The sequence below is a fragment of the Prinia subflava genome, chromosome 5, assembly GCF_021018805.1.
Source record: "Prinia subflava isolate CZ2003 ecotype Zambia chromosome 5, Cam_Psub_1.2, whole genome shotgun sequence".
Lineage (NCBI taxonomy): Eukaryota > Metazoa > Chordata > Aves > Passeriformes > Cisticolidae > Prinia > Prinia subflava.
In genome coordinates, this window is record NC_086251.1 from 11,383,135 (window position 1) to 11,409,030 (window position 25,896).

The window sequence follows — 25,896 nt, forward strand, 5'->3', positions numbered from 1 at the left end:
GTCATAAGTTTACAATAATTTCTTATTTAAAAAATAAGAGACTAAAATACATATTTCTATAATATATGCTGTGTATGGATGTATTTTTGGGTAACATCTGAAAATACTGTCATCCTGAGCAAACTAATAGGCTGTAGTAATTTTGTTTTTTCCTTTCATGGCATCTGTATCAGGTGTTCCAGTAAAAGAGATGTAGTTTGTGCAATTTGTCTGTGTTTTGAAGGGATTTTTCGTCCTCCCCATATTCCTCCCAGTAGCCACTGGTTATGTAGGGAAGATTGGAAAAGCAAGGAAAGGATAAACCTGATAGTGTAGGGCATTTTCCTTACATTGTAAAAATAATTTCCTGAATGAATAAAGCAGTTGAACAAGATCTTGCAGGTCCAGTGAAGAGAAATTCAGGGTTGATGATGATGTTTATTACAGAATTATAAAGCTGGAAGCTTTCACATTACATCAGAAGTAAATGTGACATTGAATACTCTGGTTGTCAGTGGATTCATTAACTTAAAAAGGAGAGATTTGACACTGGCTGCTACTGCTGATGTGTTTGATTGTAGTTCAGTGGTAGAAGAGTTTTGTACTTAATTTGTCAGGTTGGAATGCAGAGGGCTGGAGTTGTGTTGATGCCCAGTAATTTTATAGCTGATAGATTGTTGCTGAAAGAAGCTCTTGTGCTGCTCTGCTGTCCTGGGTTTCTCATCTTGTGTAAGAGGCACTTGAAGGGCAAGTCTAGGAACTGCCCTTGGGCTTTTTGAGCAGAACACCAAGGGATTGGTCTTATTTCTACCAGGCAAAGGGTAAAGGAAGTGGAAAGGTGGCTTATAACCAGCTTCTGCTTGCTCTCTTGTCCTGTGCCTCTGCTGTGGGGCTCTGGGCCAAACATACATAATGTGGAAGATGCGCTAGTAAACCACATCATTTGAAGACTGAGAATATATGCAATTTGCAACAATTTGTACTAATTGTGGAGGAGATTGTGTTTAATGTGTAGCTGAGAAACAAAGTTGTTACAGACTTGTTTAACTGTGTATTTTGTAATAATGGGCAGTTTGCATCTCAGTAGTCTTAAAAAAAAAAAAAAAAAAAAAAAATCAGGGTACTTCCAGACATGTTAGTCTCACACTACATACATAATTCCTCAGGAGTTGAAATCTTGCCTTTTCCCCTACTAGAAAGTAGTTGCTCCCTTGTATAATCCCATAGGCTTTGTGCTTTCTAAAGAATGTAAAAGGTATTTCTTAAAGTAAATTATTTTTTGCTCAGAGAAAGTTCACCTCCACTGTTTAAATGTTTAGTATGATTTGTAGTTAGCTTAGGTTGTGTCACTTTGGTTGTTCTATACATCTCATGTGCAAGACTGAAATGGTTACCAGTGAAGTATTATTTTCAGTGTATTAGGACCTAATTTTGCCTTTATTCATTATATTAATTTGTGTCCTTTGAAGCCAGTTTTTAAGTGTGTGCTGTCTTTGGCATGCTAAGCTACAGCATTAGCTGTTCTCTAGAACATAATTAAATGATTGGAAGTTATTGCTGCTAAGGGAAAGCAAGCATCTGCCGTTCATCCAGAAATAAAACATTATAGCAATTCAAGCCAAATAGGATAAATAGCCCCAGGCTATTCTTTTTAAAATGTCTAGGTCAAATGCCTAAGCTTTAATCACGAAACTTGTTGGTATGTATGGAGATATTTACAGATACTTCTGCGTTTTTCTTTTCAGGCCTGACTTAAGTTTGAAGGGTTTTTTTTATACTGTTACTGAAAACAATAAAACTCTGTGTTGGTATGCATTGGTTTAAATGTATAGCACATTATATAGCTAATGTAATAACCCAGCTTTTATGGGTTTGTTTTCTTGCTTTTGTGAAATGCTGTGTGATGTAAAATATTCTGATGCTTTTACTCACGCTGAAGAACTCTAGAAGAGCTGCTGAAGTTGAATCTGTTGCAGTTACTGTGCAAATTGGAAATGATCCACTAGAGAAATGCTTGAGGTAGTCCATCAGAATCCATGAAGTTGCTAAAGAAGAGCTGTATTTAAGCTAATGAGTAATTGCATCATCTCTAAAACGAAGAGTAGCATTATACAGGTGAGAATTAAAAAAAAAAAAAAAAAGCTTAAACTTATTAGGAGTTAAGTCCATTCCTTTTTTTGTGAACTGAAAAGAAATGGAAAGTTTCATTTCTTAAGGTAATGTTTACTTTTAAACCTGTGCCAACCTTCCTCTTCAGTGTGCATTGTCTACTTCAAAGCAGCATTAGATCATTCATTCTTTCATTAATGAATCACTAGAATTATTTGTTCGACAATGAGTCACAAAGCAGGTTTGAATGAAACTTATTGAGGAGTGCATTATTACCAAATTTGCATTACAAGTGCTGCAGCATATATTTTTTCATTTGTGTTCCTTGACTTACTGATCCTGTTTTTTTCTGCTATTCCTTTTTTCCCACCCTGCCTCATTTTATCTCATTCTCTGAAAGGACAGCTGAAATTCAAATTTAATGCCTTTGATAAATGTTTAATTTTTTTTTCTATTGCTTTTATGTGATAATTTGCCAGCCCATCACTTTTGTACATAAGAATTTGTCCTGGCTATAAAGTGCATAATTTACTAACACTATTCATTACAAGTAAGGTTAGAAGTAGAAATGATTACACTGAAGTCATCTGGGTAGATGGTCAGAAATCTATAAAATGCAGAATTTTACAGCATGAAATTAGCCAAGAATGTAAATATTCTTTTCTGAGTCATGTTAAAGAAAATATGAGGTGCTAGTGCCTGGAAGCAGTCTACACTCCTGTGTAGTCTGTGGAAGTGTGTTATTTAAGTTCAGTTATTATTCAGGGTAGTTTCTAATACTGTCCTGGTTTTGGTATCATAGGTCAGTTTTCCTCTGTGTCAGATTTGGGTTACAGGTGTGTTTTGACTTTTAGTAAATTCTATGTCATCTTCAAGAGTTTTCTTCTTCAGACTTGAAGTAGTGTCCTTGTTGTAACAGTGTCACGGGTGGCATCTTGGGTGACGTTAACAACAGATCACATCCCTGAGAAGACAACATTCTGAATGTGTTGGTCCGGTCACTAAACCCTCGTAATATGTTTATCCAGTCAGTTCGGCATCTCTGGCTGTTTCTGAATGTACTTGATTCTTGATAGAAAAAAAAATGGCTGAGTAGTGATTGTGGGGGGATGACTTGGAAGATCATAACATGTTAAGCTTCTCATTTGTCCTGCATAATTTTGTATGGCTTGTGATGCCCTGGGTAGTTGGCTGGAGGATGTTCTTGGTGGAGTAGTGGAGATTTAGTCCTAAGAACACATTCGGAAGAACTGCAAAATCTTTATTTGCTTTGGTATTTGGTTGAGTTTGTTCTAGATTTTGTGTGATTGTTTGGTGGTTTTTCCTTTTCAGTAGTGGAAAAACATTAAAAGTCAAAAACCAGAAAAAATTCTACACAATATAGAATTTACGGGTGAACAAAAAGCCAAGTCTAAATGTATTGTATTAATAGGGATTCAGTTTTGGTTTATGTGTGCAATATTTGAGTTTGTGTCTGTACAGGCATTTTTTCCCTGAAAACCTGTGAGTTAAACAATGTGCAATCAGACTGTGTACCTTTTTCCCATGCTCATACCCTTCCTTTTGTTTCTCTATGCACTGTCAGGATGTACAGGATGCAGCCCTTGAGATGTTCTTAGTAGGTGTGGGATTTGTTTGCTCTTGCTAGACAGTGTCAAGGAGCACAGCAGCAGCCTCTGCTGCCCTCTCCTGCTGTGCTTTCTGGCTTGTGTGCTTGGAAAAGTCAGTAACTTCAGGATGGAGCCAGGACAAAATGGGCTTTCAGCTTTGGAAACTAATAGGGTAAAGAGTTCCATGCACCCTGGTGCTCTTCTATGAAACAGAAATATTTATATCTTAATATTGGTTCCCCAGCCTCCTCCTCAGTGTTAATTATGGGCTGGGGAGAAAGTCCTCAAACACATTACTTAAATTATCATGAAGGTGAATAAAAACCATGTGAAATTCTCAGGGTAGTTGTCATGGTGGTATAGTTTCTGACACTTCAAGTAGACTAATCTTGCATGTTTATGGACTTGTAATATATTTTTTCATATACATGGGTCAAAGGTAGTAAAAACCCACCTTGATTATATTAGCGGTACAAGAGAAAAAGTTACCGAGTATTTAAGTTTGTAATTTGGGTGATCTAGGCAACGTTTGATCAGATGCAGGCTAGATTAACAGTTCACTTTTCTTTTAAAAAGCCTGTCATAATCTGTCATTTCATAAAATGTTTGTTTATCTGGATGTGCAGTAATAAGGAAAATTTTATTTATTGAAAAGTTTGAAAATGAAAATGCTATGTAAAAATATATAATAAGATACGAAAGCCTCTGTGGTAATTTCTTCTCTAGGAATTAGTTGCTCTGAGGATAGTTGGTGAGGGAATTAGGGAAGGGATTAAAAGTGTCATAGAATAAGAGCCATGTGGGATTTTGTATGTATGCCATTAAATGGTTTGACTGTTGGTATCCTGTTTTGGATAACAAGTATAAACACAGTTTGGAGAGAGTGTTTGAAAACTCATTTAATTGAGCATTGTGTAAATACAAACTGAAGACAACTGGGACTTGGGTGACATTGCACAGGACAAAGAGTTCTTAAAGTGCAGAACTCTGTGGTAAAAGTAGTGTTTACTTCAGTAAGCATGGGCTGTCAGTTTGATAATTAAGCTTTAACTGGTGTAAATTGCTGTTAGGGAAGTCTCCTTATGTGAAGGTATTACTAGAATCTAATTGCGTAGTGAAACCTTTCTGAATATATGAATCTGAGACCGCGAGTATCTGTTTGGTCCTTTTAATGCATTTGTTGTAGCCAGCTATATTACAAAATGTTTTATTTATCCAACATACTTTTGGTTTGCAAGATCCAGTACAAGAGACTGCAGCGCACTCTGCTAATTCAGAAGGCATGTGTCTTATGTGAAAATTGATCTGACAATCCTAAAAATAAAAATACCTTGTAAGTTGTTATCTCTCCTCTGGGGAACATTGTAAGTGCATTTATGATGTTATCAGTGGCTGTTGGCAAGTGCTTGACTGAGATCACAGGATCATGTTCTTCTCACAGCTGAGACAAGTTTGTTTTCCTCTGTGCCGCCAGTGATGAGGACTTCTCCAAAGGATTTAGGAAATCTGTATATTCTACAGTAGGTGTTGAGTCATTAGTTGGGTGTCTAGTGCACGCTGATTGACTCTAATTTCCTGAATCTAATTTGGGTCAAAACTCGTTCTAGAAGAAAGGAGTTTCGATGTTTTAAAAGTAAAGCTCGGTAACGTCATGTTTAACTCAAGGTGCTTTGCTGTACAGTTTGCCAGGGACTGTTGCTTGGTGTGCTGTGTCCAGTTCTGGCCTCCTCAGGACAAGAGACACAGAGCTTCTGGAGCAGGTCAAGGGAAGGGTGACAAAGCTTATTAAGAGGCTGGAGCATCTCCTTAATAGGATGAGAGGCAATGAGCAGAAACTGATCCATGGGGAAGTTCCACCTGAACATGAGGAGGAACTTCTTTACTGTGCAGTGACCAAGCACTGCAACCTGAGACAGATTGCCCAGAGAAGTTTTGGAGTCTCTGTGACTGGAGATGTTTCAGAACCATCTGAACTCGATCCTGTGCCATGTGCTCTGGGATGCTCCTGCTCAAGGAGGGAGTTTGGACCAGATGATCAGCTGTGGTCCCTTTCAGCCTGACCCATCAGTGATTCTGAGACAGCATTTGGTAGGTTTAGAACAACCCTGAAACGAAAAAAACCCTGCACTGAATTAAGGTTATAATGTGCAAGGAAGGATATCTTGGAATGGTTTGATGTGGCACTTGCAGCGTGCACAGGAATTCTTGCCTATTTTCAGTTGTGTTGATCTGGAAGAATACATTTAAGAGCAGTTGGAAGTAATTTGGCAACTTGATGTTCAGACTGTACTTCACATGCAAATCCCATAGGATTTCAAAGTTTGTAAGGCTTTTGCACTTCAGTATCCTTTTGCATGTGGTGGCAGGGCTGGATAATAGCACAGTACTTGAGTTTGGAGGTTTTATATTGAAAACAGTGGTGCCTATAGCCCCAGGAGGTCTTCAGTGATAACCTTTCTAGGGCAGGAATCTGTGAAACAATGCCATACTAGTTTTCTCCGATTTTGATTTTAATGTTTTAATAACTGAAGTGCCAGTTCTAATTGAGGACTTAGAGTGTTTCAGTTTTGTGATAGAAATCTGAGAAAAAGCAGTTAAATACACTCTGAGGTATGTGGTTTTGGGTAACAATTGTGAACACTTCCTTAGCATTTCTGTGGAGTGTTATGATTGTTGTATGTTCTGAATCCAGTTAATTGCAATTGTTATTGACTTGTGCACATAGGCACTCATGAATGGCCTAAAGGTGAGATAGAAGGTGTGCTAGAGCCAGTAGTGGGATTGGATGTGCTAGTTTGTCTGCAGACATGAATGCTGTGTTTTTTTCTGATTGTAGATAGCATAATTTTAATAGTAACAAATCTGGTGTGGCACAGTTCTTCACCATTTTGCAATATGTGCATATGAGTTAGATATAAGAGCAAAGCAATCCTTGCTTTTCCTAGTTATTCATAATTTATAGCACTCTTGTGGTTTTTTTCAGCGTGTTTGGACTAACAGCTTAGAGTTTAAAATGATTCTATCCTAAGTCAGTGTTCTTTATATACAGGTGATTCCTATTTCTGGAAGAGTTTTATGGTAAGTTTTTCCTCAGTTGAATTCCTGTTCAGTGATTTTCATTTGAAACAGTTGCAATTTTGATTTAGGGAGGTAAGAGTGGAGTCTTGGCTTTGGTTTCTCTCCTAGACTAGCTTTTTTTCCTCCTCAGTTTTCTTTCTTTTAAATTTTTTTTCAAGTTTTCTCTCTAGTGACTGCAGCTTGTCACTGATAGACAGGCAGCTCTCCCAAATTAAATATTTAAAATTTAGTCATGTTTGGTCATGTAAAGCAGATACTGCTGGAGTGTGCCAGAAGGAAAGGACTTACTCTGGTACATCTGGTTCTGTTTCAGTATTGAAGGGTTCAAAAATAAGAACAAAAGGTAGCAATGAACACCTGTACAGAACAGTTGTCCCTGGTTGTAACTTTTTGTCCTTTGTTCCAGAGGGGTAAGAATCCTTTCGGGCACACTTGATAAAATTTTTCAATAGAGTTGGTGTAGAAGGAGGGCTTCCTCAGACTTGTAATAATAATATTGTTTTTAATAGTACATTTTTCATTTTAAGTTCCACAGAATTTGTGGATGTGGCTCACATGAATTTAAACACACCACTTACACTTGCAAACTTGAGAAAGGGGAATATTTTCGTTGTGCAGGCTCTGTAGATGGAACACTCATGCTCCAAGTGTGGAGAATGAGAAAACACATGGACAAGTTAGCTGGAATGCATCTGGCACAACTCTTCCTTGGGGAGATGGAGTGTTCCATAGCTGTGAGTTGTTTTCTTTTTAGAGTTGCAGAAAGTTGTTCCATATTTGTTCTTTTTCCAAGATGTTCTGGCTTCCCAAATTCTTTTGCAACTTGAGAACTGACTCCATCTTGTACTCCACATGTGTCGTATCCCTATTCCCACAGAGATGGAAATGTCAAGATACTCCACCATTCATCTCTCATCAAAACAAAAATGGGTAAGATCATTACCTTGGAAGATTTTCTTCTTGAAAGACCATTGAAGGGCCTATGGATGTCGCAAGTTGACATCACCTCAAGTCAGAGCTTTTAGCAGTGTCTTTCACGGCAGACAAGTCTTTGTCAGCCAGCTCCTTGGGTGCTATCACCCTAACAAGTCAATTTTGAGGATATTCTCTCTCTGTCTACATGATAAATTTGACAACTGTTCAGCACTGGGTTATTCAGTAAAATCCAGAAAGACAAAGTTAATGTATGGTCAAAGTGCTCTGTTCTCATGTCTTGGGGGGCATGGCTGCTTGTGGCAGGGAAATGGAACTAAGAAGCCAGAATTGTGACAGTAGTGGTTGTCCTCATTCCCTGTGAGTTCTAGATATGCCTTCACAAGACTTGTGTTCCTTTTTTATGGCTACGGACCAGGCATTCAGCCAGTGCACATTTGTATAATACACTTTCACAAAGAAAAATAGATAAAATTTACTGTAAGTAATAACTTTTAAGTTTAAGCAGTTACTTTAAGCAGTTTACCTTTGCCATGAGAATTCCTCACCTTCATGGAATTAGTGTCTCAGAACCTTTCCAGTGGTCAGTGTCTGTCAGAACTATTATTTTATTCTTGGGAAAGGTGTACTGCAGTCATGAAACTCACTTAAATAAATAGAGGATCTCACTGAGGAAGAGTCCCTCCATGTGGAAGTTGAACTATGCTTTGAGGTCGTGTTTTGTTATCTGCCTGCAGCCTGGATGTCGTTCCCTGTAAATGAAATCTAATAAACCTTCTGAATCTTCTGTGGTGGGTTGACCCTGGCCAGTGTCTAAGCCTCCACCCAAGTGCTGGCTCACTCATCTACAGCAATACTGGGGAGAGAATCAAAAGGGCAGAAGTGAGGAAAAGCTTTGTGAGGAACAAAGAAGGCCTTGATATTGTGCAAGCCTTGCTGAGTGACAACTCAGAGTTTGGTTTATTATCAGCACTGCTGCAGTCACGTATCTAGAAGACAGCACCATTCAGGTTGCTTTGAAGGAAATTCACTTCGTTGCAACTATACCCAGTCCGTTCTGTCCTTGAAAGTCTCCAAATTTTGTTACTTCACTGCTCACAGAGTAAGTGGGGAATACCTGTTTAAGGAACTGAACACTTGTTCCTTTGCTTCAGTGCAATTGGGCTGTCACATTATTTCACACTGCTTTCCTGAAGTGACCAAGCTGTTCCTCCTTGACTTCCTGCCCACTGAAACCAGACAGAATTACTTCTTCTTCCAAGTTGTCTTCAGGACATTTCTTCAGGAGTTGTTTAGAGACCTAGATGATACTGATCTGTGGAGTTAGCAGTTGTGCAAAAGCTTAAACACTGTACAAGTGCAAGTTGTGGAGTAACTGGATGTATTCTTAATTCCCGAGTGAGGAGAGGTCTATTTCCTGTAAAATTGATACCAGTCTGTAAGTTCGATTCTGCAATTGCATACTCAGCTAACAACTGTGGTAAATCAGTATGTTCTCCTTCTAAAATAGATGACCCATTTATCTTATGTGACTCATGGTACCAAATGTTACCTCGGATGACTTGAATTATCTGTAATCGTTCTGAGTCCTTCTGGCAAGCATTCCTTTGGTGAGTGGATCAACGTTGTTCAGATTTGTTGTGGTAATACTGTTCAGCACTTGAACTTCCCTGAATCCTCCAAAAAAGTGACATCAGATATGTTTTGTGACAGTTGGGAAGCTCATTTTCAGTGGTGTTGTGCAAGGTCTGTGGTCTTGGTTGGAAGAGACATTTTGCATCAATGCTGTGAGGCTATGCACTCTTGGAAATGGGTGGGCAACTTCACTGCCTAATACCATATTGACAGATAACATAATGCAGTAATTTCCTTTTAATAAGCAAATTGGGGTTTGGGATAGGTACATGGAAATTCACTTGCCAGCAATTCACCCAAGAGAAGCTTCAAACTCTAATATGTAAATTTGAGATGTCTTGTTACTAAACTATGAGCAGCAGATTCTAATTAAAATGTAGAAAGTGGGGTATCAATCTGTTTTTCTTCCTCCAGCAACTGGAGACTCTTCTGCTCCTTAATGAGTTTGCAGCCAAACGTTCTTGGATACGCTCCCAATTACATCAGGGTGTCTGGCCATATTTTTGTTCTGGTTCCACGGCTGCAAATCTTTCTAGCCTAAAGAAAGACGGTGTATGTCACTGGTAATCCGTTTCTTTTTATATAGGTGAGAAAATTCTGATATTTAGACCTTCTGCTATTTTTGTTTTGTGTGAAAGAGTAGAGAAAATTCAAGGTCTTGCTTAGCCTTGTGGTCTTTCACGTGTCTTTATGTACCTTATTTTTCAAGACTGGTTGAATGCATTTCTTACTATATGTTAGACTGTTCTCCAGACTCAGGTGACAAGATACACAGCACTGCATGAACACTGCTTAGGTTCTGGTTCTTGATAACTAAACTTCCTGTAGAGTTATTTTATCTCTGTTGTTTCCTGGTATTATATATGGAATGTAGAAGACTATTTCAGTTGCAGTAGTTTGCTGCATTTTGTGCCAAGTAACTGAATTGAGAGGCTCTCTGTGAGTTAGAATTCATATTAGGTCATTTAATTTACATCCTGGTAGGAATTCAGAGGCATGTAAGAGTTCCTGGCTGATGTTTTCTTCAAAACTCTTGCATAACCAAAATGGTATTGGAGAGTCTTGTAATGCCTGTCATAACAGTGACTTCTGCATCTTCTATATATGGCCTATATGAGAAAACCACAAAACTAAAGAGAATTATATGTTAAAGAAGCTCTGTTATTAGGCCACAGTTGAGAGCAGGTTATGGCAAGAATGGTTTTCTGTGGCGATAGAACTACTTAATAAAAACGGCTTTTGTAAGAGTTTATCTGTGTGGGGACACAGGGACTTAAACCCTCAGTGGAGATATTGCAGCTGGATGTAAGTAGCTGTAGTGCTGTCATTTTTAGTGTTCAGTAATTAATCTTTCACTGAGTATAAAATGGAGATGTCCATGTTTTGCCAGGTCATATGTCTTTGGCTAGAATTGTTGTGATACTATGATAGAAAGCATTTTATAAGTTGAAACATGAATTTTGTGTTCTGACATCTGGCACAAGGAAAATGTCATTTGAGAGCAGCTGTTAGGTTGAAGAAAAATTAGTAATAAAAAAATTGAAAATTAAAGTTTCTCTTTAAATATAATGGTCCAAGATAATGATGTATTTAGTAGGCAAAAAAAAAAAATGGAAAGTGGTAGTGATGAGCTATTAGTTTCCATCTCTGTGAGTCAGCCTATGACAGAAGAGCCTCATGGACACTTTTTCTTGGACCCAATGATGTGGCCACTGCTGGATCGTACCCATTTTTCTACCCTGAGGTTCAGGGCTGCTTCTGCAGTTGGTCTGGGATAGGTATTACATATCACACTAATGAAGCACCCCAATCAACATTGTAGCTGTCATTGTGAGATTTGGAAATAAAGCTTTTTTTTTTAGGAACTGCAGTAGTAGATGATACAGATGTTACTCCTTTATATAAAGTTAACAGAAGTAAAATGTTTCACATCTGAAACTGATATGATTCTGTTCCCATAGCGAATAACAAATTCAGTAGCCACTGTTGGATCTGTGAGTGCATATGCTGGTGCAATTTAGCTAAAAGGATCCCACCTTAAAGTTTGTAAGGTCAAGCTAATTTGGGGAAAATGAAAGCTGAGTGATATTATCTTATAGTTCCTTCCTACTTATGAGTACCTAAGTACTGCATATTAAATCTGTACCTTACATTTTTGCTTCTATTACTTTCTAGAATTAAAACAGTGCATTCTTGCATTCTTTCCCCTTGACTTTCCTTAAGAATCATAGAATCCTAGAATGGTCTGAGTTGGAAGAGGCCTTAAAGGTTGTCTATTTCCAATACCACTACCATACACAGGGACACCTTCTACTAGATCAGGTTTCTCAAAGCCCCATCCAACCTGGTTTTGAACACTTACAGGGAATGGGGCATGCACAGCTTCTCTGGGCAACCTATTTCACCATTCTCACAGTAAAGAATTTCTTCCTAATATCTAATCCAAACCTGTTCTCTTGCAGTTTAAGACCATTCCCCCATGTCCTGTCACTACCTGCACTTGTAAAAGATCCCTCTCTAGCTCTCTTGTAGCCCCTTTGGGTACTGGGAGGTGCTGTAAGGGCTCCCTGGAGCCTTCTCTTCTCCAGGCTGAACAATCCCAACTCTGTCTCCATAGGAGAGGTGCTCCAGCCCTTTGAACACCTTTGTGACCTCTGGACTCCAACAGGTCCATGTGCTTATGTGGAGGACCCCAGACCTGGATGCTGTATTCCAGCTGGGATCTCAGGAGAGGAGCAGATTCACCTCTTGTCCCCTGCTGTCCACTTTCCTTTTAATGCAGCCCAGGACACCTTTGGCTCTCTGGGTTGCAAGTGCACATTGCTGGGTCATGTTGAGCTTCTCGTCAATCAAAAAAGGTCCTTTCTCCTCAGGGCTGCTCTTAGTCTATTCTCTGCCAAGTCTGTGTTTGTGCTTGGAATTGTATGTTTTCAGTTTAAAACTCTGAAAAAAAAAGTCTGCTTTGTAGCAAAGATTAGTCTTCAGAAGTAGAGTCAATTTTCTGCTGCAAATATGTGAACTTGGTATAGCTAGAACTGTCTTCTGGTGCTGTGCCTGTTTTTCCTCATGGGATGGAAAAATCTTTCCAGAATTGTCCTTTTGTCTCTCAAAACTGTCCTCTCTGCTCACTTATTATGGGCCTTTGTGTTAGTGAACCCTACATTAAAATGCAGTTATCAGCCAGATCTGGGAAATGCTTTACTTACTCTTTTGCAACGTTGCATTCCCTGTTAATTAGATGTATCCGACTCTCTGGTGCCTTTGAAACAAGTCAATGCCTGAGAAGACACATTTGGTCTTGTACAGTGACAGTTTTTCTCATCAGCAGAACTTTCAGGTGATAATTTACACTGGTAATCTAATTTTGTCTTTTTTTCAGAGGTGGAGTATGGTAGGGATAAGATTCTTCTTGCAATCTCAGTATTTACTTGAAGTCCTTCTGACAGCATTTAAATGATGTTATACAAATTGTAATTTTTCAAGCAAAAAATATTTGTGTTCTACTTAGTGATTGTGAGCAGGGAAAGTGTGTAGTTTTACATAGATTTTGAGAACCCATTTGCTTGTCATTTTTTCCACTTTTTATTTTGCAATACAATAGGCATGAAAACTTTGTCTTTTGTTTTGAAATGATGTTTCTAATCACCTTTTATGAGGCATTTCGTTTCAGAGCTCTTCACTTTTTGACTGAATTTGAACTGTACGACTCTATCCATCAAACACAACCACTTGTTCAGACCATTGGATACAAATGTGAGCTTCAGGGGAAGTCTCATTGTTTGCCTTAGAAAAATGTGTTTGTCCAAGAGTTTACACATCTTTTACAACACAAGACTCAACCCCAAACTTTGTGTATGCTTTTTCACCGTGTATACCCAGCTACTACTAATTTACTCTCCCAAACAGACCAGATCGAATATTTTTCTGTTAGCATATGCATCAGCTTTGGAAGAACTTGTTGAACTCGAGACAGTGTCTCTGTAAAGTAATTCTCCCTACTCAAATCTTAGAATAAGCAATAGAAAAACAAGTGTGATGATGGATTGAATTGAATAGCAACTGAGTGATATATTTCATGGTTCGTATTCATGCTTTGTTGTGTGTTCATAGCTGAGAAGCTGGTGGACTGACAGTGTGCACTACAGAAACCTCATTTCCTTAGGAAACTAATTGGGGGAGGGTGAAGATATCCTGTCAGAGCAAAAGAGGTCAAGGTCAGGAGATGCTGAGAGCACTCACCTCTGACACGTTTTTGTGAAGAAGGTAGACCCAGTAGTAGAAATGTACAAGTATTCAAAGCTTACAGTGCTCTAACAATGGTGGTGCACACCAGACTGCCGTGGAGCAGGTGTTACAGAGACAGGAAAAATTGATCAGAACCATGGACTGAGATTCTGGGAGGAATCAAAACCTTTAGGAATTCAGGCACCAGTATCGTGGTGCTCACAGAGTGACTTTTTCTTCCTCCCCTAATTTAGTCTGCAACTTTCCTATATTCTGTAGGCCCTGAAAGGGCATGTTAGAATTTTAATTTCCTGATCAGATTTATGGGTTTTCCAAATGAATAATTTATTATGGTCCTGTATATGTAGATGTATAGTGTAGATGGCACTTCAGATGAAATTACTTTAAGCATAATTTCCTTTTTTTTGTTTTGTCATGTGACTCTCATTTTCCCGCAGGATGTCATAACAAGGAATCTCTCTTTGTATTGGCTTTATGACCTTGTTTATCGGTGTTCACACAAATGTGAGTGAGGAGGATTTAAAAAAAAAAACTCTAAACTATATTATTAACATTTTCAACAGAGCACAGTAGCATACTTCCATATTCAGTTGAATGTGCCAGAATTTTGTGTAGTTATCTGTACTTTGCCACTCATAGATCTAATTATGACTTTTTCTGTATGAGCAAACATGATTAGACACTTCCAGAAGTTATTTTGTGTATCTGAACAAATAATGTACAGTCAGTAAAATGATAGATGTGGGATTCCCACCCCATGGCCCCAGATTCTGTGTATACTCTGCTCCTTGGAAAAAAAATTACATAATAGGAAAAAACACTAAACCATAGAAGATAAAATACGACTGTACTTAAATAGTAACCCAAGTGTTTCAAACATCTTTAGGGTATGATTGAAGTATTGCATTTAGACTTGAACCTCCATATTCAGGAAACCTGTAGATAAATGCTGATACAGAAGAACTGTTATATGTAGTCTTCTTTACCTGTTATACTTCTATAAAGTGATTTAGAAAAATAAGTTTTAGCACATGAACAGACTTCTTTAAGAGAAAATATAGAAAGCCTTTTTGTAAAGTTGTTTCTTTGCTGAATTTTAGAGTATGAATAACTTTTCTTTATACTCCACAAAATCAGATTACAGTTACAGCTACTTACATCTCTGGAGTGTAAATATCTGAAATCTGATTCTAACCTTGCCATCTGTGTTTGGTTAAAAAAAACACACAAAACGTAAAAAAATGTGTAAGAGAAGTATTTGCACAGGCTGTTTTTTTTAAATGTACTCAAATTTTGTATGCTGAAATGAGTGTTGATTAAAATGTTAAAATATCAATATTGAAAATGTAAAATTGTTTTGGTAAAATTAGAATCTTACAGTTATGTTCAGGAAATTTCAAAGTGGAGCTATTTTTATTTGCTTGGTATATCAGTTAAAGATTATTCAAAAGGATGGTTGTAGAAGGAAGATAACTTATTGAAAACAGTAATCATATTTAGTAAATAGGACAGGATTATTTTTAAAGCTGGGCAAATAAACACAATTTGTTAGAACTGAGATGCTGCCTAATTTTTTTTTTTTTTTTTAATATTTGAGGCATTGATTCAGAGTACAAAGCTGAATCTGCTTTTGGCATCCTGATTTTTATACTTTCCTTGAAAATAAATTACAAATATTTTCTCCAGGGTATTTGGGAAGTCTTTTTCAGTTTGGTGTGTTCAAAAGACTGTTTGTTTTATATAGAGTGTTTATTTTTAAGTCTGATCTTCCTTTCCTATGCAGAAGCTTGCAAAAGTCATTTGTTTGCAAACAAGAAGGGGAATTGTCAGCGAGCAGGAAACTTTGTCCCTGCCAGCTGCCCAAGCTTTTTTCCAATTTCTTGAATATTATGCCAACCATTGGGTAGGGAGTTACTTGAAAATGATTTAACATTCATTTTTGTGTTCTTGTATGTTATTTTTTTGAGGCTTTTGTAAAACCATGTTACTGTCCACCCAGAAAAAAATGCAGGAGTGTGTTATGTCCCAAACTCCTGTCTAGAAGGAAGAGTCCTGAGGTGCAGCTGTTGCAGCCAAGCTGTATTAATTGTATCAGTAACTTTATAGATTAAATATTATGGGAATATTATTATGTATAGATTAAATATTATGGGAATTGGAATCCTGGTGAAAGGTGGAGGATGATGGTATGAAACGGGTTCTTCAGGAGCAACTGCCACTTTCATAAGTGTAGGCCAGAAAAGCATTTTAAAGGTCAGCTCGTGTTGTTGTAGAAGTTCCCACACGAGCTCTTAAAGATGAGCAATGCAATGGCAGCAAAGTCAAGTAATTTTTTACAGACCATTGTTGAGTGTCAGTGAGTTCATTGCCCCTGGTCACTGAGGTTTTGCTCTCAAACATGACTTTCAGCATGAGGCAGTGTTGCAGTGTGGGTTTGGAGGGGTTCCTTGGGGAAGGTTCCCTGGGAGCCCCCCTGGCTCTAGGTTCATTGGTATTTGCTTGCTGGCAGGCAAGGAGACTCCAGACGGCTGGTGAGGTGCTGATGAGATGAGGATTTATTTGGAGTTCGACCCCAGGAAGGCAGCATGGTCACTGAGGGAGAGGGGGAAGGAGGGGGAGAGAGGGAAGGGGAGAAGTACAGAGCCTCCAGAGGCCTCAGGGGCAGAGGGTGAGCCCGCTTCTCCTTGCACTCTTAACAGGCGGATTCAAAGTGGGCGCGGGTTGATTCTCAGGCCAATGGGGTTAGAGATACACGATACTGCAGGGGAGGTTACAGACTTGGGGTGAACCATACACTTGGAAGGGTGAGCCACAGCATACCATTTCAATAAAATGCAATTCCACAAGGCAGCACATTGAATGACAGTTTTCCAAGGATAATATTGAGTTTGTGGCGTTTGGCAGGTTTCTTCAGAAGGGTTAGATGCTGGTGGAGTCTTGGCTGACCAAATCACTGTGTGCACCCTCAGCCAGTGCTGTTGTGCTGTATCACACTGAGCAGCATTAGAGGGACAGTGCTGTTGCAGCTGAACAGGTCTCTAACCTGTGGTGATGGTTGTTACATCCCTGTTCATTGCCTCTTCTTCCTCCTCATTCTGCTTCTCTTTCCTCCATTTCTTTCCTCTTCTGCTTTTTATGGTGTTTATTTGTTTTCATTTCACTTGGCACTGGTACAACTTCAGTGGGTGAAGTTCATCCCTAAATGTGAATTTCCCCTAGAAGATCTGTTTTAGAGGTTTTCTGAGTACCAGTGGCTAACCTCCTTTCAGCAGAAACACCAACTGATTAAGTGGAGTGAGATATGGCATGTTTTATCATATTCCCACTTTACCTTAATTAAAATACAAGCTAGAATATTTCTCCTCCTTTATTTACAAAGCATAGAAATGATTTCTGATAGCCAGGAGCGAGGAAAATGTTGGTCTGTCTAGAAGAATATCTATTGCAATAATGGAGAGGATGATCCTGCAAGTAAGGTGCCAATCTATGATTTGGATGGTAATGATTGGGCCTGATTCTTGTACATCCCTTTGTTTGTGCTCTATGAATCACAAAGGCACAAAAATCAAATAAATACCAAGACATTCAGGCTTTTGGACCATCCCAACTATTTCAGGTAGTCTTGACTGCAGTGCCAGTGCATTTAGGGGAAGATTGAAATGCTCCCAAAAATCCCAAGATTTTTTTTTCTCCCACTAAGTTCAACAAATTTTTCCTGTTTACAAAGAAAAGAGCCTGAGGATCACATTATCCCATTATTTGTTGCATCGTTAATAATATGGCAAACCTCCAGAACGTCTGTCGTTCAAATTCCCGGGATTGTTGTGTGCATCTCTTTGACCTGCTTAAGATGAGCTGACTCTGAGTTGTGCCAGTTGTACAAACAGTGTCCATGGTCATCGTGGGAAGCCTGTCTTCATTCCATCTTCCTAAATGTACCAACATTTTGTTTAACCTTTTGTGGCTATTAGGCTGCAATAAAGTCTTTAGTCTCTTGAATAAATCTGAATTAAATACTCTTTATGTAAACTTCCATGTCCAGACTACCTCAGACTTTAAAATGCACATGGCCTGTGGTGCCAGGGGGGGTTGGACAGATTTTTTCAGAATTTCATGTATTTTAAGCCTATCAAAGAAATATTTTTCTTTCTAGGTGTTCAATATTAGCCCTCCTTTGGCTTCTTGCTCCCTTTTATTTCAGCACTGACTTGTGTATAGGGACTAAATTAAAATGGGGATATCTTCTCTAGTATTTTCTGTCGGCTGGCATCAAGATTTCTGTAGTGATGTTTATAAAGGGAGGCCTCAAGACCATTTCTGTTTCCAAGATGGAACATGAATTTTCTTCATGCTTCCATGAAAAGCATTTCCAAAACACCTAAAAGTGACAAGAATCCTGAATAGTTTCAAACGTCTGAAAGGTTCAAGTTAAGAATGTCGATATGAAAAAAATTTTACTTCAGAACAGATTTTAGTGATGTCTTTAGCACTAGGTCGTGTTTTGAAAAGGATCAGAAGTACTGTGCTCTGCCACCTGCCTGTGCACCTTTCACACTGACAGTGTGTTCCTAACTCTGAACATGTAAAGTTATATTTCTGAATACTTTAAATTATTTTTTATCTTTACATTACTTTTACATCTACAGTGGTAGTTTTAAACTATTTTGCATGGCATAATTACTGATACTCTTTGTAATCTGTTCTGTGTTTCTTCTTCAGGCCTGAAAATTATACCTTTTGTAACAGATCACCAAAGTGCTTCCATTCCAAGGTTTGCATGTTAGCAGTACTTAGTGCTCAAAAGCATTTTCATCGGGGGTTTGTAAGTGAAAAGACAGTTTATCACAGTCCTCATTAATTTGGAATGCAAGCTGTATTAACATCTTGCTTCTGGAATTTCAAGGGCGAGCAAGAGATGGCATACGACCTTTCATGGGGAAAGATTTATATAAGGAGGGAGTTTAGGGGACTAGGGTTCAGGAACCAGAAAATTATGCCAGAATTTTAATGTGTTGCATGTTTGTACTATTTAAAGAAAAAGATGGGAAATGGAGAAGGAGGATGAGGGCAGATCAGAAGTTAGCTGGGGAGAAAAGTTGCTTTTCCCTTAGTAGGTTAAGGTATAGACTGCTTGTTCAGAATTCTTACAGGCTGAAATTTGGCGTTTGGTCTTGGCAATTCACTTTGTATATGTACCATACATGGACAAGAATGTAATGTCTAAGACTTTGAAGCCTAATTTATTTTGTGGTCAACTGTGATTCTTAATGGATTAAAGAGTTAAGCCCTCTTAAAGGTAGGAAAACTATTCGGTGAGGATGATAATGATTATTTTAACCTGGCACCTTTAGTGAAAATGAAAATGCAAATGCAATTCCTTGCTGTAGGTGCCAAATTTGAAAAATGGCTTCAGTGCTTTTACAACTTTTGTACTTCACTTTGTGACAAAACTTTACTACAAAATGAAAGAAAAAAATCGTAAAATACTTCAGTTGAAATATAGGAATAGTTTTGCTTTTGTAGGAATGACTATAAAGATAACAATATGAGTATTTAATAATAATAATGGTGGCAGTAGTTTTGTTGGAAATATGTCTCTTGTTACTGCCAGGCATGTTTTGTATATATAATTAATAATGAGAGCAATTCCTGTTTTACATGGAGCACACTGTTAATATGCAGTGATTACCCATGCTCTGCTCACCACACAAATACTGCATTAAGTAGATTGTTGTCTGAGTGATGTCTATAGTGCATCTGAATTTAAGGGGTTTCAAAAACCTCCAGAGGCTTCTGTGTGATTGGTCTGAATTTAGTGAGCAGTACTAGCCGTGGACTTTCCACCACAGGAAAACTTTTGGGCAGCTTGCACGTTATTGGAAAGGACACCAAAAGACAAACAACCTTTAATTGATGATACAGAGGTTCTTCCTGTTGGCTGTGGCCATCTGAAGCCATTGACACTGGAATGAACTATTTTTCCAGTTTAAAAACAAGGTGTCAGTGTTAATGAGTGACAGTTCACAGAATCACTTAGGTTGGAAAAGATCTTTGAGATCATCAAGTCCAACCTCTGACCCAACACCATGGTGCTGTGGTGTTCATCACAGTGTCTAATCATCCCTTCCATGAAGAAATCTTTCCTAATGTTCTTAAAACCTCGGAAATCGTGGTAGGTCTGTAAAGCAGATACTATCAGGCATTAATTGAGGAGGTTGCTACTGGTGTTCACTGTGGGCATGTTTTTAATGTGACGTCACATTTGTTTCATTAGCTTTAGTTAATAGGAATTTCACCAGGATACTGAGGGAATGTGCTTTTAGTGTTAAGAATTAATAAAAGGGGCTTGAAAGAAGACTAGATACAGAGTGAAGGGAATGTGGTCAAAATCTGAAGTTATGGGAAAATCTGAATCACCTTTTTAATTATTTTCCTCATGTAGCTTCAGTATTTTTGCAAAGTTGTCAGCAGTTATCAGTAGCATATATTGAAACAAGTGATAGTTGTTGAAATCACATGACCTGATATTTTCCTGTTTCTTCCTGTTGTGCTAAAGCAGTAAAGAATGCAAATTCACTTGGGTGTTGAGTTGCAGGCACCTCTTGAACAATCTGGTATCTTCAAAGACAACTGCTCTGCTGAAAGTTGGATTATTTAACATAAGTCAGATGAAGGCAGATAATGTTCACACCCCCTCATCCCAAACCATGGGATTTAGGGACTTACTGCAATTCTGCTGTTGTTTTGCTGGTTGGATTGAAAAATGTTGACAAAGAATCAACAGTAATTGCAGTATAAAGTATTGGGAGAATGTGGTGAGCATACAGTACTGAATTGAGTTTAATATTAAAGGCAATGCAGCTGCTGGGTCTTCTCTTGCCCAGGAGGTTCTTTCAAATGCTCTAGGTCTAAACTTTTCACAAAGAAGGCAACTTGCAGTTTAGTAACTTTTGTAATTGAAAAGAATAATTTTATTTATTTTTCAAATTTATTAAATTACAATGAACTCTACCTCATCGTTGCAAACATAGAAAACTCTGAGATCCTGAAGAATTGCCATAAATTTGAAGAGAGTGCAGATTCATTTAAAAAAGCAAAACCAGCAATGCTCCCCAAGCCAAACCAAATTTTAGTGGGATGGAAAGAGTGTTTCCTACCTATCGGTGTTGTATTCATGAAGAAATCATGTGAAATAGTTAGATTTTATGCACTATAAGTAGACTTGTAAATCGGTATCACAGGACGTTTCTGTGGAAGGATTAACAGTGCTTTTTCTGTTGGTGTTTTGTTTTTATTTTTTTTACTCGTCTGATGGATGTGAATACTTTTCTAATGCTTGTGTCTTGAACGCAGAACCATTCACTTCCCTTTTTTTCCCTTTCAAATGTTGCATTTCTATGATACATCCTTCATACACTGTTCCGTAAACTTTTTGAAAATTTTAGTCTTTCTCTGTTAAAGATGATTTAAGTTGATGGTTTCCTGAAGATTCAGCTGTACTGCTGCAGGCCTTAACTCTGTTTGTGAGGCTTCTGTGAGCTGTTTTGAAAAGGATCCTTTTCTAAAATTTTTTGAGAACTTGGATACTAAATCAGTTGTGCCTGAACCAGAAGTAGATAGAAAGGATTTTTGGTTATCAAGTGTTTTCCCAACAGAGGAAACAGGCTGGTTCTAGGGACACAAGCAGGAACATGGTGCTGCACCTCTTGGAGGTAGGTGCTCCATGAGATGTGTGGAGTGACTTCTCCTTGATCCCAGAGGTGACCTGAAGTGCAAGTTCAGGCAGCTTAATAAGTTCAGTCTGGCTTTCAGAAAATGTTCAGAGGCAAATCATTTTCTTCAGGTAAATCCCTATGGAGGTGTAAAATCCTTGGAATTACATGCAGAAAACTCTTAACACTGGTGGCCAGCATAAGGAAAGCAAACTAAAAAAACTGATACGCTTTTGACATAATGGAGAGAATATTAAAAACTTTTTAAAATAAGTGTATATCTCTCAATTCTGAATGAAGAGCTTCCTATACTGTAATGTCACGAGAGTCTTTGTAGGAGTTAATTAAAAAGGCAACTAGAAGGATTGATAGCTTCAGAACATGATGAAGTAGAAGAAATTTTGAGCTACTTTCATGCGTAGTTGGTAGTGTCAAAGGTTCTCAGTCTTCTGTGAACTGGATTCAGAGTTTTTAAAAAGTCACCTGTGTTCCCATGGAGAAACTTAGGGAGCATGTACATGGCAGGGACTGTTTGCTGCTATAAGTCTTTGATACTTCCTTTTCCAGGAAGTCTGGATATCTCTGTTCAGCTCGGTCCTTCTGCCCTTTCTTGCTGTTGGCCTCTCCAGGCTGTGCTCTGCCTCCAGGGTGTTTGTGCTCACTGTTGCCTTGGGTACAATTATTTGCTGTCTTGTCTTTGTGCCACCTGCCAGCCCTAGAACAACTGTAGGAAGAAGAGATTTGACAGAGATGTGACTTAAGATAAGCAGATAACGTGGTAATTTGAAACTTTAACTCAACAAGGGGAGAAGTTCTGAGTCAATGAATCAACCTTTATGCAGTCACCTACTCCATAGTCACTACTACTCTCTGCATAAAGGAATGGAAATACTTTGCTAGAGTACACGAGGGGCACACTTAAACAGTGAGATCAGTGACTGGTGACCTCGTTCAGTTATTACAGTCTTATAGAGAGCTCTTTTTCCTTAAAAAACTGCAGCTGTAGCCATGTGTGTATTTGTTTCTCGGTTTCTGGCACATCCTTGCACTGCCTTCTGAGCATCTCTGCAGCTTCTCTAGAACATGGTATTTCCTTTGGCTTTTAATTTGCTGATCTCATATGTAGAACTCATAGCTAACCCCATGTGACTGTAGTTTGTCAGCAGGCTGCCCTTGGGAGTCACAGTATGTGCTACCTTGTGGGCAAGATTGCTTTTGGGAGTTTTACTCTTTGTAGTTTTTATGTGCGTTGTACCAAGAACATCTGTCCCAAGATTATTCCCAAGAGACAATCACAGAACGTTAAGTGTAGATATGCACAAACTATAGAGAAAACACTTCCTACTAACCCATCAATTGGTTCTGCCTAAACATCTTGTAAGATGTATTGTGGGTTTTAAGATAGCAGCAAACTCAAACTGTAAATCAGCAGGAAGCTTAGATGCAGCCTATTTTTTTTCACTGTAACATTGATTTATGCAAGCAGACTTGAATTGTGTCAGACTGAAAATGGTTTTTTATGGTGAAGCCAGGAGAGTAATGTATTCATTGCTGCTGCCTGGGTGTCTGCAGAGGAGGCAATACATATGGACTGCTACTACTAATACATAAATTTGACTTCTTCATAATATCAAGTACAGCTTTGAGAATTTGACAAGAAAATATTTAACTATTTTAATGCTTAATCTCAAAATTTTGTTATACAACTTCAGAGAAAAGATGATTCAATTACATATGATGGGTCAGCTATTAAAAGTCATTTTAAATAGTTGCAAATTTTGACTTTGACATTGGTGTATGGCAGAATGAGACACCCTAGAGAGCAGCCCTGTGGAAAGGGACCTGGGAGTCATTGAAGTTACAGCTTCTTCATGAGGGGAAGAGGGAAGGGTAGGCACTGATCTCTTCTCTCTCAGTGACGGGGCCTGAAGGAATGGCCTGAAGCTGAGGCAGGGGAGGATTAGATTGGCTATTAGGATCATGTTTTTTCAATATTTACTGCAGGATTTCAGAAGGTGAAAAAGAGAAGTCCTGTTTGTATAAGCATTCCTGTACCATTTAGGATGACGCAGTGCTACGATTGCAGTGTGCTTGTGGTGTTTCCAGAATTTATCTATAGCACTGTTGCTTCCTAAAAAAGGAAGATGTTAAAAAATAAGACAGTTGCATTAGAAAAGTTATCAGAAATCACCAGCTATTCTTAACATCTTTCTGTGAGGGGAAACCACTGCTGACTTGTCCAAGGAAACCAGTGAGAAATACTGGCAAAGAGCTGGTGTGTCCTGGATTAATCATGTGGAGTTTTAATCTGCAGATTTATTCCAATCTATAGGCTTCTTTTGGAAGACTGCTTCTTGAGAAACTTTTTCTTCCTTTATAAATATCACATTATCCATGATATTTTTATCCGTCTGTCTATCTATCAAAATTATTATATATGTTACATATATTATATGTAACTCACTGCTTTTTGTAGAGACAGAAATAATCAATAATTATCTGTCATTTTGAAAATGTGCATGAGAGGCAGAAGCTGGATGCAGCTCGTGATTTCATTTCATGTAGTGATTCCTTGTGTTACCGCTGGAAAATGTTAAGATTGTGGTTATTGTATAACTTGCAAGACACATTTGAGGAGTGTTTTTCTGCCTCTTGTGGCAAAAAAGTTTACTAATATTGAGTATATTTTGAAAATATTATCAAATGTATGGTGATTTCAGTTCCACCAGTTTGCCTTTAAGTAACGGAATTTTATCTTTCAGCAGGACCAACTGAAGGTTTGGGGAAAATAATACAAAGATTTCCCCAGAAGGACTGGGAAGACACTCCTTTTCCACAGGGAATAGAGTTGGTAAGTTTGCATTACATTTTGCAATTTCTAGAATTTCTTTCATGTGCAATTGGAAGATATGTCTGCCTTCGTGTAATGATCTGTATTATTTAACTCAACAGGAAATGGGTAGAAATTAGTGAGCAGAGGAGATAGATAATAGGTTTAAGAACAATAATTTTGCCTAATAGAAGATAATTTGTTCTGGTATGCACAGCTAAGTAACTATTCCTAGATTATAGAAAGAGTCTGCTGCAAATTTTTAAACAGTGTGTTTAAAAGAAAATTTTATTTGTGCTCCTATTGTTTTTTTGAGCAGCCTTCAGATGGCAGATGAGTTCTCATTATCACATTGAAATAATTACAAATGTGTATTTGTATAATTTAGATTAAAAAAATTAATATAATATCCCAATAAACTGGATTGATTAAAATGGTTAGCAAGGCTTGTGTGCAGGATTCCCAAGGTGCTGTGTTGGATTATACTCTTTTTTTTTTTTTTTACTTAGCGGTGGGGCAACTGAGAGGCATTTTAAAAACTTTTATTCTATTTTTAGTCTCATGTGAAGGGTGAGACAATACAGATGCTAGAATTCATGCCATCACAATTAGTAGTGAACTATTTCTTAATTACAATACATTATAATCGTTTCTTGGCCTGTCAGCTATTGCCACACAATGCTGCTATTGCCTTAAAGCAAATCATCTAAAATTACTCTTTGTGGGTCTTACTACAATGCACTTTTAATAGTTCTATTTCTTTAAAGTATCTAGTCTTATTTACAAAACTATCCTTTAAAATTTATTCCTAATTCTATTTTTTTCTCAACAATATCCACAGCATTTCTAAGTCAACATTTCTTATCTCAGAGTTTACATACAAATACATATTCTATGAGCCTTCTATCAAGCTTTGAGAATTCTCTACAAATCCATTTCCCACAGTGCTGCTTCTTGGTCTCATGGAGAAGGGAAGAGACGCTTCCTTGGTCTCTTCTTGTAAGATGCAATGAAAAGGTGTCTCTCACTTATCTGGATCAGGGATTCGCTCAATAGCTGTCTCTAAAAATCCTGAAGAGAACTGAAGGACTGTGGTCATATTCTGAAATGAGGTTTCTGAGAAGTCTGAGTGAAACTTTTACTGCTGTGAACTTAGCAACTGCTGGGGCAAGATGGGCTTGTAGGAAATGTTGCAGTAGGAGTCTGTACTGTGAGGCAAAAATCAGCTGCAGAGGACAGACACCGACATTTCACTGAGTTTATTGCACAGATACAGCAAACAAAGCAGGCTTTTACCCATCTGGTACCTTTTAAACAGTGTTCAACTCCTTGCTCCGTGCCATTGCTATGTGCTGTGCTCTCCATGAACGGCATGGAAGGGGACTCTGGAGTTTGGTGCTCTCTCCCGGGTGCAGCAGAGGTGCATTTGCTCCCTGAGCAGGTGTATGCGGCTGGGTGCTCGTTTTCTCTGGCTCTGTGGTTTCATTTCTTCACAGCCTGGCATCAGCCTGGGGTTTCAGGGCTTGCCATGCCCTGATCATTGGGGTGAGCATGATTTCTCACCCACGGGATGGGGAATTGCAGCCTCTGTGGTGCACTTGCATAACAGCAGGTTTGGCAATGCCGAGCTCTGCTGAAATGGGGGAAGCTCTAAGGTTCAACCAGGAGGGCTGATCTTGCCTCAGGCAACTGCAGAGGCTGAGTCATGGTACGATTTACTCTGTCACACAGATCTTCCTTACTTGGTTTAGAGAGAGCAATGGGT

General features: G+C 38.4%; 1 protein-coding gene across 6 annotated transcripts in view; it reads left to right on the forward strand.

Moving 5' to 3' along the window:
• SBF2 (SET binding factor 2) overlaps positions 1–25,896 on the forward strand; it is a 239,568-nt gene that overhangs the window by 22,556 nt on the left and 191,116 nt on the right. For 4 of the 6 annotated variants that reach the window (XM_063398004.1, XM_063398006.1, XM_063398008.1 and 1 more), the window contains exon 2: positions 24,064–24,152. In XM_063398004.1, coding sequence (XP_063254074.1) covers positions 24,064–24,152 — 89 coding nt within the window. The remainder of the gene's footprint in view (positions 1–24,063; positions 24,153–25,896) is intronic. The other 2 variants (XM_063398005.1, XM_063398007.1) reach the window with 1 other exon arrangement.